The sequence below is a fragment of the Melospiza melodia genome, chromosome 15, assembly GCF_035770615.1.
Source record: "Melospiza melodia melodia isolate bMelMel2 chromosome 15, bMelMel2.pri, whole genome shotgun sequence".
Classification (NCBI taxonomy): domain Eukaryota; kingdom Metazoa; phylum Chordata; class Aves; order Passeriformes; family Passerellidae; genus Melospiza; species Melospiza melodia.
In genome coordinates this window covers 7,572,935-7,589,460 of record NC_086208.1, presented here as the reverse complement: position 1 = coordinate 7,589,460, position 16,526 = coordinate 7,572,935, and the positions used below count along the sequence as shown (strand labels likewise).

Below are 16,526 nucleotides of genomic sequence, written 5' to 3'. Positions count from 1 at the left end.
CATAAATTCAGCAGTCAAAGAATTAAGTCAAGAATTCTTTCAATCCTGATTTTCTGGTTGGTTGTGTTTTTAAGTTTCAACCCCCTACTCCCTTCTTTGACACAGAAAATCAACTAAGAGAATGAGGTCAGGGGCATTTATTTTTATCATCTGTCTCTGAATGACTAATTACTGCTCTACAGAACTCAAACCTACCTACTAAACAATAAAGGTCTAAAATTTGAATAGGTAATAACCTCAGGTAAATTAATTTGTAAAGGTATATAAACCCTTGCATAGGGTTTTTTTATTTTACAGCATAAGAACAGTTACTTACTTACACTGCCTTAAGAGCATTAAAAACACTGACCAACTGAAACACTACAGATGTGTTAGCTTTTTCCATGACACAGAGGCAGAACTGCCAGCTAGATCATTCCAACTTCCTGCTGTTTGAAGATGCATTTTGTGCCTGTACAACTGGCTTCAAACTGTTCTTATGCTGTAAAGAAAAAAACTGTTGGACAGTTCCTGTAGGTGAAATAGCCAAGTTGCTTCTAGCACCGACCTCAATAAGCTTGGCCTGTTTTGGAGTTACACTGTCACCTTCAGAAGCTGCAGGAGGTTTAGATACAAAACCACTCTCATTTAGACTTAGAGTACTTTAAAGAACCTCGGTTTCTTCCCATAGTAATTAGAACACATTAGTGATGACTGCAATTTAGAGTCCACACAAAGCAGTTAAAATATTTTCCTAAACTAATATGCCATACTGAAGTTGAGAAAATATCCAACTCAGACTGCAGGCTCAGGCCAGTGAGGCAGGAAAGGGTAAATGCAAGAGATCCAGACCCACCTCTGACCCCAGTAAATCATACTGTGGCCACCTGAATTCATTTGGCCTACTTTTCACATCTTGACCCACTCTAATGTGAGACAAGGTGAGTTCACAGTAATGCAGCCAAGCTAAGCAGCTGGTTTCTGCAGTGCCTGCTATCTGCAACAAGCTCTGTGCTTCTGATGGAAGACACCTCTCCTTTCTTTCTGCTTCTGTGTTAATGCTGGTTTAGTTTCTCACATAACTCTGTAAACCTTAGTTTGCATGCAAAATGGAGATAGTGTTGTAACTTCTAATGACCAACCACAGCACATCTGCTCTCTTCTGAAAGAACCTTACACATGTCCTTACGGTTTGCAGTATTACTTCTGAAGAAAATCAGTAAAAACGAACAAACAAAAAAACCCCAAAAAAGAAACAAAACAGAAAAAGTCACAACAAAACAAAAAAAAAAAAAAAAAAAAAAACAAACAAAAAACCACAAAGAAAAAACCAAAACAAAAACCACCACTAACAACAAAACCTAACAAATCCACAAAAAACTAAACCTAAAAGCCCCACCAAAAACAACCCCAAAACACCCCACAACAAAAAAAATCCACCAACAACTTTGAATTTGGGAGGTTCAGTGGCTGATTAACATGCCCATTAACACTCAGCTCCATCTGGTCAGAAACCCATGTTTCTGTCACTGTAAGATGACCCTGGATGATATGATCTCAATCCAGAGATCAGTCCTCAAGTAGACCTGAAAGACACAGCTACAAACCAAGGAGTCTGAAGTGCCAGCACAGGTCTTGTAAACCTCACACAATGACAGAGTGCAAAGAATCTTAAGACTATAATAAAATATGTCAAAGGCTTCAGTTCTGGACACAATGGTCTAAGCTAAGGACATTCTGGTGTATCCCCCCCCTACAATGACAGAGCTGCTCCAATGATTTCTCAGGGTGCAACAAGAAGCTCAACAAGTAGAGATACTTTATGTCACAAACAATTGTTCACACATCTGAGAAGAAACAAAATAGCTCTGTGGCACCCATATTTCTGTTTACTCAGTGGGAACTATCTAAACGTGGCCAACAGTGGAGCAATCTCCCCATTCAATGCACATAGGCAGACTCCCAGCAGGGAATGCTAATGAACATCTTGGAGAATTTGCCACACTGTGCTTTAAACATGGGAAAACATAATTCACTCAATATACAGATACCTAAACATCCTAACATTCTCCTTTGTAGTACACATTTACCTCTTTTTGATATAAATATATTAAGCTCAAATGTCTCGCTCTATGCATTGTTTGCCTAAGGTTCATCCATTCACAAAATGATCAGGTTATTAATTAGATGCTACTCCTCCCTGGGGGGTTTAATTTACTTACACTCAGAGTTTGGTACATGAGCTGCTCACATGGACACAAGTCCTGCTCAGCAAAGGCTTCCATAGAGCTGGTATGGCCTTAGCCCTTATCTGTATCACCTGAGACTACTGGAGCATCCCACCATCACCACAGCAGCAACTGCTGCTGCTGGCATTAAACTTTGTGTACCTCTGCAATGAGGGCTAGGGAAATGACACAAGGTCTGACTGAGTTTACAAGGATCTCCAGTGAAGTATTTTATTTTACTGCAGAAAACGCTATTTGGAAACAAGGACTATTTTAATGTTAAAAATACTGTTCAAAATTCCAATTTTAAAAGCTTTACACATCTGTGATAAAAATTTTGAAGACTCTTTTACATACTTATAAAGGTGAGTAGTCCTGTCTATACAACTCTGACTAGTAAATTCTCTTTCAGAAGAACTATAATAATACACAGGTTTGCATTTTAGTTCTTTTGTTTGTTCATGTAAAAAAAAGCAGGCCTATTTTGCAAACTAAACACACCACCTCCAAGTATTATTTAATATCTTGCTGGTACAAATCAGATTGACACCTCTTATGATGAAAGTGCCTCTCTCAGCTGGAGTATGGACACCAGAATTCCTTGAATTAACCATATTCCAGGCTAGTTTGTCTCATTCTCTACACAGCAGGTCACAGGGACTCCAAGTACTCAGGACAGCAGGGAAAAGCAGTAGTCAAACAATTATTTTTTGGTCATTTTGGTCACTTTGTGCTATTAATGAACACTTCAGTAGCCATTACCCAGGAGCTGGCTGTGCTCGTACACACAATATTCCTGTGTACCACATCCATGATGGCAAAGAAGGGGCAAAGTACACTGGCTGCAGCACCACCTTGCTGGCAGGTTTCTGAACCCACCACACCACTGAAAACACCTCAATGCTGCTCTGTGCATCTGTGCTGGCTGGGCCTGATTTCATAAATGATGGAAAAGACATGCTAGAATAAAAGCACCAAATTCACTGTGATGCCAGAATAGGCACATGAAAGGCAAATTGCTTCAGGCCTCTTAGTGCAGCGTCCTGTACCAACACCTCCCTTAATCTGGAGCTGTGCATTCATGGATGCACTCCAGTCAACTCCACATGACAGATCTCTGGGTCACAGCAGCTTCTTGTTCCTCCACGAGGGTGGAGTTTAAAAAAAGAGTTTTGTTGTCAAATTACATACTCTCTCCCTTCCCCTCCTTTCCAGGAATCATCCTTTTGATCCCATCTACTTCAACTCTTGCATATAGCAGTCAGGAAACCAAGATCATCATTACAGGGAATCCATCCAGACTCAGTTCTTCAGGTGCTGTTCACAGCCCCTCCTTTGCTAACAGTCTTTTCCTATTCCCATTGGCCAAAGAGTGATGAGTGTCCTGAAAACAAACCTTCACCTGTCAATAAAGATAATAAAGTGGATCTGGCAATGCTTTTTCCCATCTAAATGAGCACTATAGGAAGACATCCGTTGATTATAGACAGTCTAAAACACTGAAAAGCAAAGTCTGACAACACAAGACTCCAAAGTTTATTTCATTAAACATTATATAGTGTTATGTACAGGGGAAAGAAAAAAACTAGTTATACTATATTCTAGAAATGCTATTTAAAGTTATAACCCACAGATCTGCACTAGAGTTTAATGACATTAGGTTGGTTGTTTCTCTTATCAACACTACAGTTATACTCACCTGTTACAGTCACAGCTGGCCCAGTCTGGTACTGTGCAACTCCCGAGTTCTGTCTCACACCAAACAGAATACCAGATGTGTTATCTGGTGCATCTGGTGCAGAATCCATAATAAAATCCTGATAAGATATTTTCAAGAGGGAAAAGAAGTTTGAGGTTTAATATTTTCTTTTACTTGCAGGCTTCAAAGGGTTAATTTTAAAAACATAAGATTGCTTAAAAAAATACTCAGCTGAAAATCAAGTTCATTATAATCTCCCCAAATAGTTTCTTTTGACATTTTAATAAGGCTGCAATTCTCATCAGTGCTTGTTAATCTTTATAGCTGTGTATGCAGAATAGTAAAAACAATTGTGAGACCTGGGAAAGACCATTTAATGAAACACCACTAATCTGTTTGAATTACTAATTGTAAAGGCTTTCGTTCCAAAAAGTCTGATGATTGTTTTAAATTATACTTGGGTTTTTCAAAAAACCCAAATACTTTCTTCCTTCAACCTAAACTCAGGCATTTGCCTGTTACTCCTGCATAACATCTTGCTGCATTTCAAAAGATCAAAAACCAGAACTCAAAAGTAGCACAAACTTGTAGCAAGTAGAAGTTTCCCAAAGTAACAGTAAGGTAGAAATGGAAAATAATTATTTCAACTCTGAAATAATTCAAATGCTTACACTTCATCAAGCTGTATTACAAAACAAAAAATTTACTAAAGTAAAGCAATCTTCCTAAAATAAAAAAATCAACAAATTTTAAAAACCATCCAGTACACATACAGAGACCTTGTCATCAGTGAATTTGAGATACAAAGGCCAAAATACATTTTGCTGGGGATAAAAAATAAAAATGTTCATAAACTGATTCCCATTGACAGTTGTGCTACTTATTTGAAAGCATCCGTGTGCAAGTTACCACATCTTTAACTACCACCATGTAAACCAAACTTAATGGAAAGAAATCTAAAGGAGCACAAGTACATAAACAGGTATCATAATCTGGTTTAGGACTCCTAAATACCAGACCAAAAAGGAAGATGCTGCTCCCCCCCCATCCTGCCTTTTTACTGTACATCTCCTTAAATGAAGACCCTTCAGGACCTTAATAAAGAGCCACTCTTTCTTCTGGTGAGTCACCTAATCCACTCTAACCAAATTAAAGATAGATGTTCAGGAGTAGCTGAGGAAATAGTTACTGAATTTCTGTGCTGTATTTGCTATGAGTAACAGCTACATGAGCTGCAGTCACAATAGGGAAGGTGTCACTGTAGTCACAACAGTTTCAGAAGAGCCAGTAAAGGACAGCAAAGCACCTCAGCCTGCAGGCCACAGCTCAAGCACAACTAATGCTCAGGGGATAAACCTGTGGCAAACTCTTGAGTGCAGAGCCTGTGCACATCATTCACATTTGAAATGTGACCAATACAACAGCTACATACAAACACTGCATCTCTCACTGGTCTGTTGTTTCTTTGGTTTTATGTCCTACCAATATTTTAATTTTCAACAAGACCATAGTTTGGGTATTTTGATGGCATGGACACATCTCCCCAGTATATACTAAACATATCCAGCAAGTAAAAAAAATAAAAAAAGACAAACTTCAACAAACAGCAGAAGCTTTAAGAGACTACAGAATCTGCTCTGGATATCCCAGATAAGGATACATTACTTTCTAAAGCATGTCAGTCTAACCTGGAATAGACAGAACTGATTAATTTATTCAAAAGTAATCATACCTTTTACATTATAAATGAATAAAGATTTACCTGGTTGAGTATTACAGGCTGTGCTGTTGCAGGAGTCTCTGGCCTGGATACAGGCTGAGCCACTACAGGAACTGTAATACTTCTTGATACTGGCTGTGTCGTCACTGGAATGGTTACAGGTCTGCTAACAGGCTGTGCTATTCCAGAACTTGACCCAGGCACCTGCTGTGTTGACAAACATCCAGCAAGTGGTCTCTGCAGTGTTTGTGAAGTTGCTGAAACATTCACAGCTCCAGCCAATGGCTGAAGTGCCACCGAGCCGGCGGCAGGTCTGGGCACAGCCTGAAAGACGGACGGGGCAGGCGCGGCGCCGGGGCTGGAGGCAGGCGGCTCGTAATGCTGGCTCTCAGACTTGAATGCAGTGACTGCACCTGCGGCAAAGGATTCCAAAGTGAGCTTTGTGTCATTCTGCAGTCAAATGTTTCATAAGTGTTGTGGATTTTTTTTTGTAATTACCATATTAGGACAATAAAGTACCTCTACTGGGTGCACCATTCTGTATCCCCCTTCGTGGTGAGCTGAGGTTGACTCTGTTCAATATATCTGTCAAAAGTTACATTTATCTTAATTGCAAATAAATTAAGAGCTTCATTGCTTTTGAAATTTAAAAGCTGCATTTATATACACTAATTATGCCAATCAGAATTTGGCTTATAAATTAAAATATTATTTCTAAAACAAAAACCTGGCAAAACCAAGTGTCATTTGTACAAATTATGACGTGTTCTTCCACTACTCTTTGGCTAAGCTAGTTCATTTAACAATCTCAATGTTTATTCTCTTGGAGACAGGTTAACACACAGGAAGAATACAAACAACAACAAAAAAAGGACATGGCATTAACATTTCAATTTGCTGATTATAGGGCATTCATCTCCATCTCTTTCTCACATTTACCTAATGTTTTCCAAATACAAGGAAGCATTTTCTCTAAACCAGTAATGATATCATTTGCTTCTGTATTAGCAAAGTACAGCACTTACAAAGTGGATTTTAGACTTCAGGATATCTGTTTTCCAATGTGAAAGGAAAATCAACAGATGAGCAACTAAAGGAGTCGTATTACAATTGCATTACAAGAGCACTGATTTTCTTACATATCCTACATGGTAGTCTGTGTCCAGAGTTCTAGCTCAGCAAGAGCACATGCAATTTCTTAAATTACATTTACTCCCTAACTAATACCACTCACATTCCCCGACTTTTATGTCTCAGTCTGGGATTTCTGACAATTTCAAAAAGTTACAAAAATATTCATCAAATCAAAATATTCTTCTACTCCCAGATTCTCAGTTCCATTAGTGTTGCTGACAAGTTGCTTGCTCTGACCTGTGAAAATATGCATACGAAATTAGATTGATTCTCTAATGTCTAAACCACAAGGCTTGAAGTAACTTCTGAAACCAGGATCAAATGACATCAGGTTCACAAACAATAGATCTCAGAGTATCTACATATTGTGTTTAATAACTTTAAGGCTATTTCCACCAACAATGGCTCACTAGTATACACTTCACCAGTAGATAAATATATCTAATAGCAGTAGAGCTCAGAACACCACAGCTTTCAACCTGCTACCTGCATTTAGATCATATTGATAAAAAAGCATCTGCAACCAACATATTCAAGCAGGCTTGCATTTTAAGATATTACAAAATTTGGTGTTGCAATACTAATGCTATTTTTACTTCAACATAACAGTAACTACAAACCAGGATTAAATTATTTTGGTATTTACCTGAATACATATATTTTGCAAGTGTTAACAAATCTATACCTCATACATGAATTCCAGAATTCCAGAGTGAAATATAAACTAAAGCATCATCTATCTACAAAAGAAAAACTTTTATAAAAGTTATGTCTTACAAAGCATAGTCAAGACATCTGACGTGCACACATTCTAAATTACAAAGGTAGATTTTATTGCTTTTAAGAAAGAACATTTCAGAAAGCCAGTTAATTGAAATTATAAACTACATTTACGTGACTCAATTGATTCATGACAGACTTGATGTGCACTTTCCCCTCTTCCATCAAAGTGGTACTTGTCCCGTTAAGGTAAAACAGCACTGAAGCACAAGCATGCTGACATGCAGAGTAACATTTTAAAACAGTAACAAATTACAGGTTTGTATCACTGTGAAACACCAAGCAAGAACAACAAGCGGTAACTGTAGGAAAAATTAGCAGTTGCAGAAAAAAGTAAAGGAAACAAAGTGTGAACTACTTTTCATCCCAGCCAAAACAATCCTCCAGTACATCAGAAGGGACACTTGATACTACACAGCTGTCTGACAGCAGGTCAGAGTTGGGGTATTTACTATTTCCTTCAAGCTTTCCACACAGTCTGTACGAAAACTAACTGTACTGTCAGGAAAAGGCTAAGAAAATGCAATGCATTGTAGGAACCACACCTTCCAGAAAAATTAGGACCCATATGTGAGTTTCTATTTGTCATCAATTTTTCATCTGATCAGGTGCAAATTAAACAGTGATAAGCAAAGTTGAGCTCACGGTATCTTGCCTATCACCAATAACAAACTGAAGCCTGACTAGTGCCAGGTAGTACTACTTACAAGCCAGAGAAGAACTGAGGTCATTCTTCCATAGCTGTTTTTGATAGTGAAGTAGAAGATTAAAAAGAGAAAAGTTGAGGAAAAGGAAGAAAAAAAGATAAAGTAACAAGTTATATCATAAGTGATTTTATTTGTGTCAGGACTGAGTATGGACAGCACTAGAATAAGAAGCAACCATTTTAAGTCTCCATCTTTTAGCTAAGTTCTTGAAGTTCACAGAATCAACTATGAAAATTATAGTTTTCATCTGAATTTCTATCCTTTCACTACAAAAAAACTTGGAGGCTACAACAACTGCAATCAAACCTGGCATGTTTGTTTTTCCAACACAAGCCAGTGCCTTAATAGTTGTTGTGTGCCATGACCTACTGCCAATGACCAACAGCAATCCAGAGGTCTCTAGACCTTCCAGAAAAGAGGGGATTTTTCAGACATTCTATATGTTTGTAACTGCAAAAAACTTAAGAATAATTTTAAAATAGTCTTCAAATTTTTCAGAGTGTCCAGAGTATTTTTATAATATTCACTCTTCAAAAAATATTTTCTGGTGAGAGTACTTATCAGATTCTGTATTCTTCTCGTATTTAAAATAATTTTTTCACTTTTTTAACCTTGTGTAAGAAGCTTTAAACTTGCTATCCTAGTGAGCAAAAAAGTGATAGATGCAAGATGAAAGTATTGTGAACTAAAATGACTGAACAGCTAGTAACAGCTCTGAAATCCACGCAGCAGAGTGTGACAGCCTCATGGAACATTTTGTCTGGAGATCCTTTACTGCAAATTATACACCTTCAGAAAACTACTGTGGAAATCTTAGCTACAAGCATTAGTAGAGACAAGGCAGAAACTGTGAGGAGTAAACCTCACCAGGCCAAGTCCTGGGTATGTGACTGCTAGGGAGACCTTGGGTCACAGCTCTCAAAAATTGACTACAAGATGGATACACAAAAAAAACCAAAGTTTCATTACTAAAGTTAATTAAAATACAAGAAAAAATGTTATTCTTTACTTACCTGCCAAACCCCAAGCATAGGACAAACACGGAATTCTGAAACATCTCCTGTCATCACAACCACCTAACCTCACTCCCTGCACTACCTGCATTTAGGAGAAAACTAAGGAACTTGATGAAAAAACTGTATTTCACAAAGGATGGGTAAACTTATCAATAAAAATCTTGTACTTCACAGACAGGCTTTCAGTATTTTCATATTAGTCACTTTCCAAATTATGCTTTTATTATAGACACTGAAGACAGTTATCTTGGTTTTGTCAGAATGATGTTCACTAACATATGAAATGAGAGGTGGAGGAAAAAAAAGGAGTGTAACAAGAAGACTTTTAAATTCATGCACATTCTTTTAGGAGGGAGACACTCCCAAATATATAACTGAATTTTAACTATACTATGTAAGCAATTGCATGCATTATTTCAGCACTGTATATAGGGGCTTTTAAACTCTGCCCCTAATGCTAAAACCTTCAAATGTCCTTATCTTGACCTCAGAGATTTGAGGTTAAAAGTAACCAGAGCTGTGCATAACCTGGGACAGGTTTAATTTCAGACAGAATTTCTCAAGAATTCTGGTTTTCAGTAAGACAGAGACATACAGCTTTAAGGTGTGGAATGTCTTAAAGAATTCTATTAAGAATTCTATACTTCCAAACTAAGTTTAACTTTCTATACTTTGAAGTTCTGTTTTAAGTGATGGAAAAGTGTTGTCTTACATGTAGCGGCTGGCTTTGAGCTGGAGATTTCCCCAACAAAGATTGGCTCATCATCATCGTCTTCATCATCCTCTTCCACTTCTCTCACTCTCTTTTGCCAGGGTTCTAGCTCCTCTTCTTCACATTCCATAAATAATTCTGCCATCTTGAGACTAGACAGTAAAAAAAAAACCACAAAAAACACACACACCAAAACATTCAGTACTTTGATGCAATACTTCACTGCTCAATAAGGAATACTGCACTTGCCAATAATTCCCATAGAATGGTCTCCCTCCCTCCATGCTCTTTACAGATTGAACATGATCTGACACAGGAGATCTTCAAAGATTGATGCCACATCACCATTCTGACAATGACTTGGATGCTCATCTTTGCTATTAAAGAGAAAAGACCAAAGATATCCTCCACAGAATTTAAGCTATTTTTGTGTAAAACACCAGTGACTATCAGAGGAAGCCTCTGACACCACAGTGAAATGTATCTTTTAAAAAATTCCAGGAAAGTGATTCCCAAGAAACATGAAGGGCCTTCTACAAGGCACATAACTGAGTTAGTGAAACAGTGATTACAACTTCATTCTCTTTGCATATTAAAAAGCCCAACACAAACAAAATAAAACCCCACCCAAACTCACAGCATCCCAAATTTTCTAAGATTTTGCCAAGGCTTCCCATAAGGTCACATTTTCTTTAAACCCTAACAAAACCTACACAAAATTCCCAAAACCCCACAAAACAACATCAAGAAGAACAAGCAAACCACCCATAAAAAACAATTTAAACAAAAAAAAACTCCACAACAGCAAAATCCCCAAGTTGTACCTACAATGCATTGCATACCACTTCCATTACCAATTAAGACATGATAAAAATTTTGCATAGATCTCATTAGATGTGAAGTCCCTCATGCCTGATAATGTTTTCTTGCATTAAAAAAGTCTTGTATAAAACTAGTAATGAAAAATCTGTACTTTTTGGAATTAACCAAATTTACATCAGCATCTCTTATCATAATTGATTTTATTTGTTTTTTAAATAAACAGAGATGGCCAATAAAGTTTTCTTCTTTTAACATTCTTTAACATAACCTTGAATATATTTCTGAACAACAAAGTAAGTAAGAAATGTTGCTATTTCTTTATATGGAGTACCAATAATCTAACAAAACTGCAGAAATAATTAGTCTGTAACAGCTTATCAGAGGAGCAGACAAGCATCCTCTACCTGTATGAGAATGGGGCTGCTGGTGTTAGCACATGTTAAGATCTGAGATGAAATAAAGTAGAGAAATGCCCTAGGGTGACTTGATGATGCTTGTATCCCCAAACTGCTCTGTTCATGCTGGATTTACACCTTGGCCAGTGCCAGACCCACTACACAAAGCTCAACTCCTCCTTTGCTTCCTCCATCAGCTGAGAGTGCTGAAGTCAGACATGGTGCTAGGAAAGAGAACAGGACATTAAACTAAGTTATTGTATGGGGGAAAAGGTAGATTCTGAAGTGAATTTCCACTTGACAGAGACAACACAGGCCACATGCCAGGTCTCAGAAAGAGAATCAAGCCTAACTCTGTAACTTTTTCTTCTCTGTAGGACATTCTTTAGAACAGTTTTTTTATAACACGGAGGCAAAGTTTAATAGGCTTTAAGGCAAAATAAATTACTATTTCAGAGGCTTCTGTTACAGAACAGACAACATAAATGATCAGTGTTTTTATTTTAAGAATTTAATATTACTTGACCTCAGGGGAAAAAAGGAATAAATTATAAAACGTGCTCAGAGCATGCAATGCAATTTACACTAAAAACACAAAATAGGCACAAGCAATGATATATGTTAGCAGAATGCTAACCAGATACATGTAGTAACCTCACCTACACTGTAACACAGCCAATTTTTTCCTTAAATACAGTTAAAAGGAATTTGATAACACAGCCATGGGCTTTTAGAAAGTGACACCAACTGCTGATACCTCTTATGGATATTTCATTTTATGCATCAGGATACACACGTTAAGATACTCTTAAAGGTGACTCAAAATACAGAGCCTCTTTTAAAAGGCAAGTATCATGATTAATTTCACATCTTTTCACTAATTTTTTTTTATTGCAATGTCATAATTTGAAGCCAAGCTTTCACTGACTTCTCTTTCCTGGGAAGAAAGCTGGCCTAATGAGTTCCTGCCCTGCTCCTGCACCGTGTCCTCAGTTGTGCCAACCCAACTTTGCACAGAACTATGGTGTGAAGCAGAGCAGGTTAAAAATAACCTGGCCTAGTAACAGTTTTATCAGCACAATTGAGAGGTCAAAAATCTGTAGCCTGAACAATCAAAAGTGCAGCAAGGGGTCATTGATTGGATTAGAGGAGATGTACAGGAACAGCTCCTGCAAGTGGTCTCCATTGCCAAAGGAAACCTCTACATCCATGTTTAGAGTACAAATAGCTTCCAAATTTTTAGCTTTTTAAACTACATTAACACACAAAATGTATTCTAGGAATCCTGTTAGCAGTGCTCGCAAAGACAAAACCAACTGTGAATCCTTCCCCCACTCTGCTAAATATTTCCCGGTGGTGGTACAGACACCAGTGTAAAAAAAGTAAACCTACTGACAATAGACTTTATCTTCCTCATGTTTGAATGTGCATAAGCATATATTCATGTTTATACACACATTTCCTTAAAGGTGCTCCATGGAACTGAGATGTGCAAAACTCCAACACGATGCTGTATGCATAGACACAAACAAAGTGTTGAAAATGGTATTGTAAGGTAAAGCATCAAAATTGTGAATAACTTCTCTAAAACACTTTAAAAATAACATTATCAACTATATCAAGATATTGCTTTAAAAAGCAACTGCCTATCTAAAACTAAGCATAGCTATGGAAGTTCATTAGGCAGGCACAAATAACGAACAACCTGCAAAAACACAAGCCCTGGAACACTACTATAGTTACTATGAAAGTGATGAACTAAAACCCTGATACAGGACAGATTACAAAATGAGAGCTCATTATCCTAAACAGCAATAAGCTTCTGATAAAATAACTGTTTTAAAAGCACTATTTTAGCCATCTTTATCATGGCAGTTAGGTTTAAAAATACCTAACTTTAAAGAAAAAGAGGTTATAAATACAGCTGGCTTTTAATAAAGTTAGGACTTAAAAGCACTCGCATAGAAACAACAAAAAAAAATCTAACTTAAGTAAATGCATCAAGACTGTAACAGCTGTAGTGAAAATAGCAGAATGATGTGTAGAAGAGCACCATAAGGATGGACAGAAATTGGCACTATAGAAAATCACAGTAGATATAGCCACAGTAAGACTTAGGAGTTACTGAAAATCCCGTTACCACTTCAAATGGGAATTTGTCTGTTCCACTGTTAAGCTCAAGTGAGCCCTTCAATACTCAAAACTTCCTTGGATTAGCCTAAAGTCAAATAATTAAAATGAAATTGGTAGTGAGCTTAAAGGAGTGAGGACATTTACACTAACCAGAAATATGTCAGACTAGCCTTGTCACCTTTTCATAATAGAATCATAGAACATTTTGAGTTGGAAGGGTTCCATAAGGACCACAGTGTCCAACTCTTAGTCCTGCACATGACATCCCTAACAATCACACCACGTGCCTGTGAGCATTGACAAAACTCTTCTGGAACTGGAACCACATCCCTGAAGAGCCTCTTCCAGTACCCAACTGCTCTCTGGGTGAAGAATCTTTTTCCAATATCTAACCTAAATCTCCCCTCACACATTTAAACCATTCCCTCGGGTCCTGTCACTGGTCACCACAGAGATCAGTGTCTGTCCCTCCTCTTCCCCTAATGAGGACCGCCATGAGAGCTCCCCTCACTCTCCTCTTCTCTAGATCAAGTGACCTCAGCCACTCCTCTTATGGCTAAATTATAATTTTTCCCCACTTTAATAGCTGCATTTCAGATGTCCAGAGAAGTTACCTTATTTACAACACAGATCACACAATGGACTACATGATGTATTTCTCAGATAAGGTCCCATACAGGCACATAACTTTCCACCACATTAGTTGATGAAGGGTGTACAATCCAGAGCTCCACCAGGACTGGGAACAACTGGATTATAATTGAGGGCTGCATTTGTATAGTAGCAAAGAAACAATGATCAAGCTAAAAGTGCACCTGAAAATTGTAAAAAAACCAAAACATAAACCCACTTCCCTAAAACAAAAACCTCAGAAGCCAACGCTGCCCTCTGTGCCATGAGAAGGCACAAGCTCCGCCTAGGGAAGGGCAATATCGGCGGTGCCAGCCCGCCAGCAGCTCACGCCGCCGAGCCGCGGTGGTAGCAGGCCGTGGCAGCAGCCGAACAGGAGCCGCTGCAGCCGGACCGCCCCGCGCCCGTGACCGCCGGCACTCGGCTCGAGCCCGGGGCTCCGGTCTGGGGAGGCCCGCACGGCAGAACCGCGGCCGGCGGGAAGGAGGCCGAGCTGAGCCGCGCCGCCAGCGCCGCTCGTGCTGTTAACGCCCGGGGCCCTTGGAGGGCCCCACGCGGCCGAGCGCGGGCGGAGCGAGCCCTGCCCGGGCCGCCCTCGAGGGCAGAACCGGCCGGTGCCAGCGGGGCCCGCGGGCGGCTCGCGGGGGCCCTCACAGCGCGGGGGCCCCGCTCGGGGACGCCAGGCCACGCTCCGACCTAAGATGGCGCCGGTCTCGCCGGCGACAATCCCCCCGCGTCCGTCCCCTCCGAACGCCGCTCCCGCCGCCCGGGGAGCGCGGCAGGGCGGGCCGGGGGCATGGAGCGGGCTGACCTTACCGTGCTTCCTATCCGTAGGGGCCGCGGCGGGACAGCCACTCCCTGCCGCCCGGGCCAGCGGGGGATGGGGCAGCGCCGGCTGAAACGCCTCGCTCACCTCACCGGGGCGCGGCGCCACCTCAACGCGGCCGCCGCCGAGGGAACGCGGGCAGGAGGCGGGGGCGGCCGCGGCCCCGCGCGCTGCCTGACGGGAACCGCGGGTCGGACACATCGCGGTACCCGCGATCGGGGCGGGGCCGGACCGGGCCGGGGCGGGGCCTGCGCCATGTGCTGGGCCTCACACCCCGGCTGGCACCGCCGCCATGTGCCGGGCCTCACAGTCGGTATAACACAACACCGCCGGGAATCACAGCCTGGTATAACACCGCCGCCATGTGCCGTGCCTCACGGTCCTGCTAGCAGGAGCTGCTGCTGGTGTTGGGCCTCATGACCCGGTCCGCACTGCTGCGGTAGGCCAGGCCTCACGCCCAGCAGGCCCAGTCCAGCCTCGCACTGCCTGCTCTCTGCTTTGGTGAGGGCACACGGGGCCAGTGCCATGCTCTCGGGGAAACCAGCCATTATCAACAGAGGCTGGGGACTGAACAGATCGAGAGCAGTCCTGCCAGGAAGGACTTGGAAATGCTGGTGGACTCAAGGCTTAACATGAGCCATCAATGCTCACTTAAAGCCCGGAAAGGCAAACGTGGCCTAGGCCACATCCAAAGCAGTGTGGGCAGCATTGAGAGGAACAGGATTCTGCCCCTGCACTGTGGTGAGGCTCCATCTTCAGTACTGCATCTCTTTATGGGGTCCCAGCACAGGAAGGACATTGACCTGTTTGAGCAAGTCCAGAGGAGGCCACCAAATTGATCAGAGGTACAGAGATCTCTCCTATAAGAAAAAGCTTTAGAGATTTGGGATTGTTCAGCCCAGAAAAGACAAGATTTTCATAGTAACCTAATTCCAACCTTTCGGTAGGTGAAGGGAACTTCCAGGAAAGCTGAGGCAAACTGTTTACCCCGAGCATGAAGTGACAGGGTCAAGGGGAATGGGTTCAAATTGAAAGAGAGTAGGTTTGGCTTGGATATTAAGGAAAACATTCTTTACTGTGAGGGTGATGAAGCTCTGGAACAGGTTGCCCAGGGAAATTGTGGCTGTCCCATCTCTGGACGTTCAAGGCCAGATTGGATGGGGCTCTGAGCAACTTGGTTGCATTTTACATGTCCCTACTCGCAGCAGGAGGTTTGGAACTAGATGATCTTTAAGATCCCTTCCAACCCAAATCATTCTAAGATTGTGTGCTCCACTAACTAGGAACCACTCTGGCTGTCACATTTGCACCCCTTGAGCTGGGACCGAAGCCCCTTTGCAGCTGCACCTCCCACACTGCCACAGACCATATTTCCTTACCAGCTCGGCCACAGGTTTTACATAGTAATGCCTTAAAATAATTTAATCGTGGTATAATAACTAAGTCATAAAATAGCAGCTCGAGCAGGGTACCTCTCAGGAGGGACCCCGGACTTTTATACCCTCACAGTCTAAGGGTTTGAAATTCTGGGCTCATTGGCTCCTGCCCCGCCTGTGTGTGTCCCTTACCTGTGTCCCCGAGCCCTTTGTTGTGCAAAGTGTCAGCAGTTCACGGCTTCTTGCCGGAGCTCTCCTGCGAGCTGAGCCTGCAGCTGCCCCCGGGGCCGCCAGCACTGAACGGGCTCTTCAAAAGCGCGTCCCGGTCCCGGTCCCGGTCCCGGTCGGGCCCAGGGCCCAGCACGGTTC

General features: G+C 41.2%; 1 protein-coding gene across 7 annotated transcripts in view; it reads right to left on the bottom strand.

Moving 5' to 3' along the window:
* ZNF280D (zinc finger protein 280D) overlaps window positions 1-14,917 on the bottom strand; it is a 38,656-nt gene extending 23,739 nt beyond the window's left edge. For 2 of the 7 annotated variants that reach the window (XR_010029616.1, XM_063169624.1), the window contains exons 1-5: window positions 14,772-14,916; window positions 9,976-10,127; window positions 6,146-6,211; window positions 5,669-6,039; window positions 3,907-4,024 (exon numbers count right to left, since the gene is read on the bottom strand). Coding sequence is in view for 6 of the 7 variants with exons in the window: in XM_063169624.1 (XP_063025694.1) it covers window positions 3,907-4,024; window positions 5,669-6,039; window positions 6,146-6,211; window positions 9,976-10,120 (700 nt within the window). In the remaining variant the exon portion in view is untranslated. Of the gene's footprint in view, window positions 1-3,906; window positions 4,025-5,668; window positions 6,040-6,145; window positions 6,212-8,247; window positions 8,282-9,975; window positions 10,128-11,201; window positions 11,487-14,771 lie in introns of those variants that run through there. The other 5 variants (XM_063169626.1, XM_063169627.1, XM_063169628.1 and 2 more) reach the window with 5 other exon arrangements.
* Between the last annotated feature and the right edge of the window lie 1,609 nt (window positions 14,918-16,526).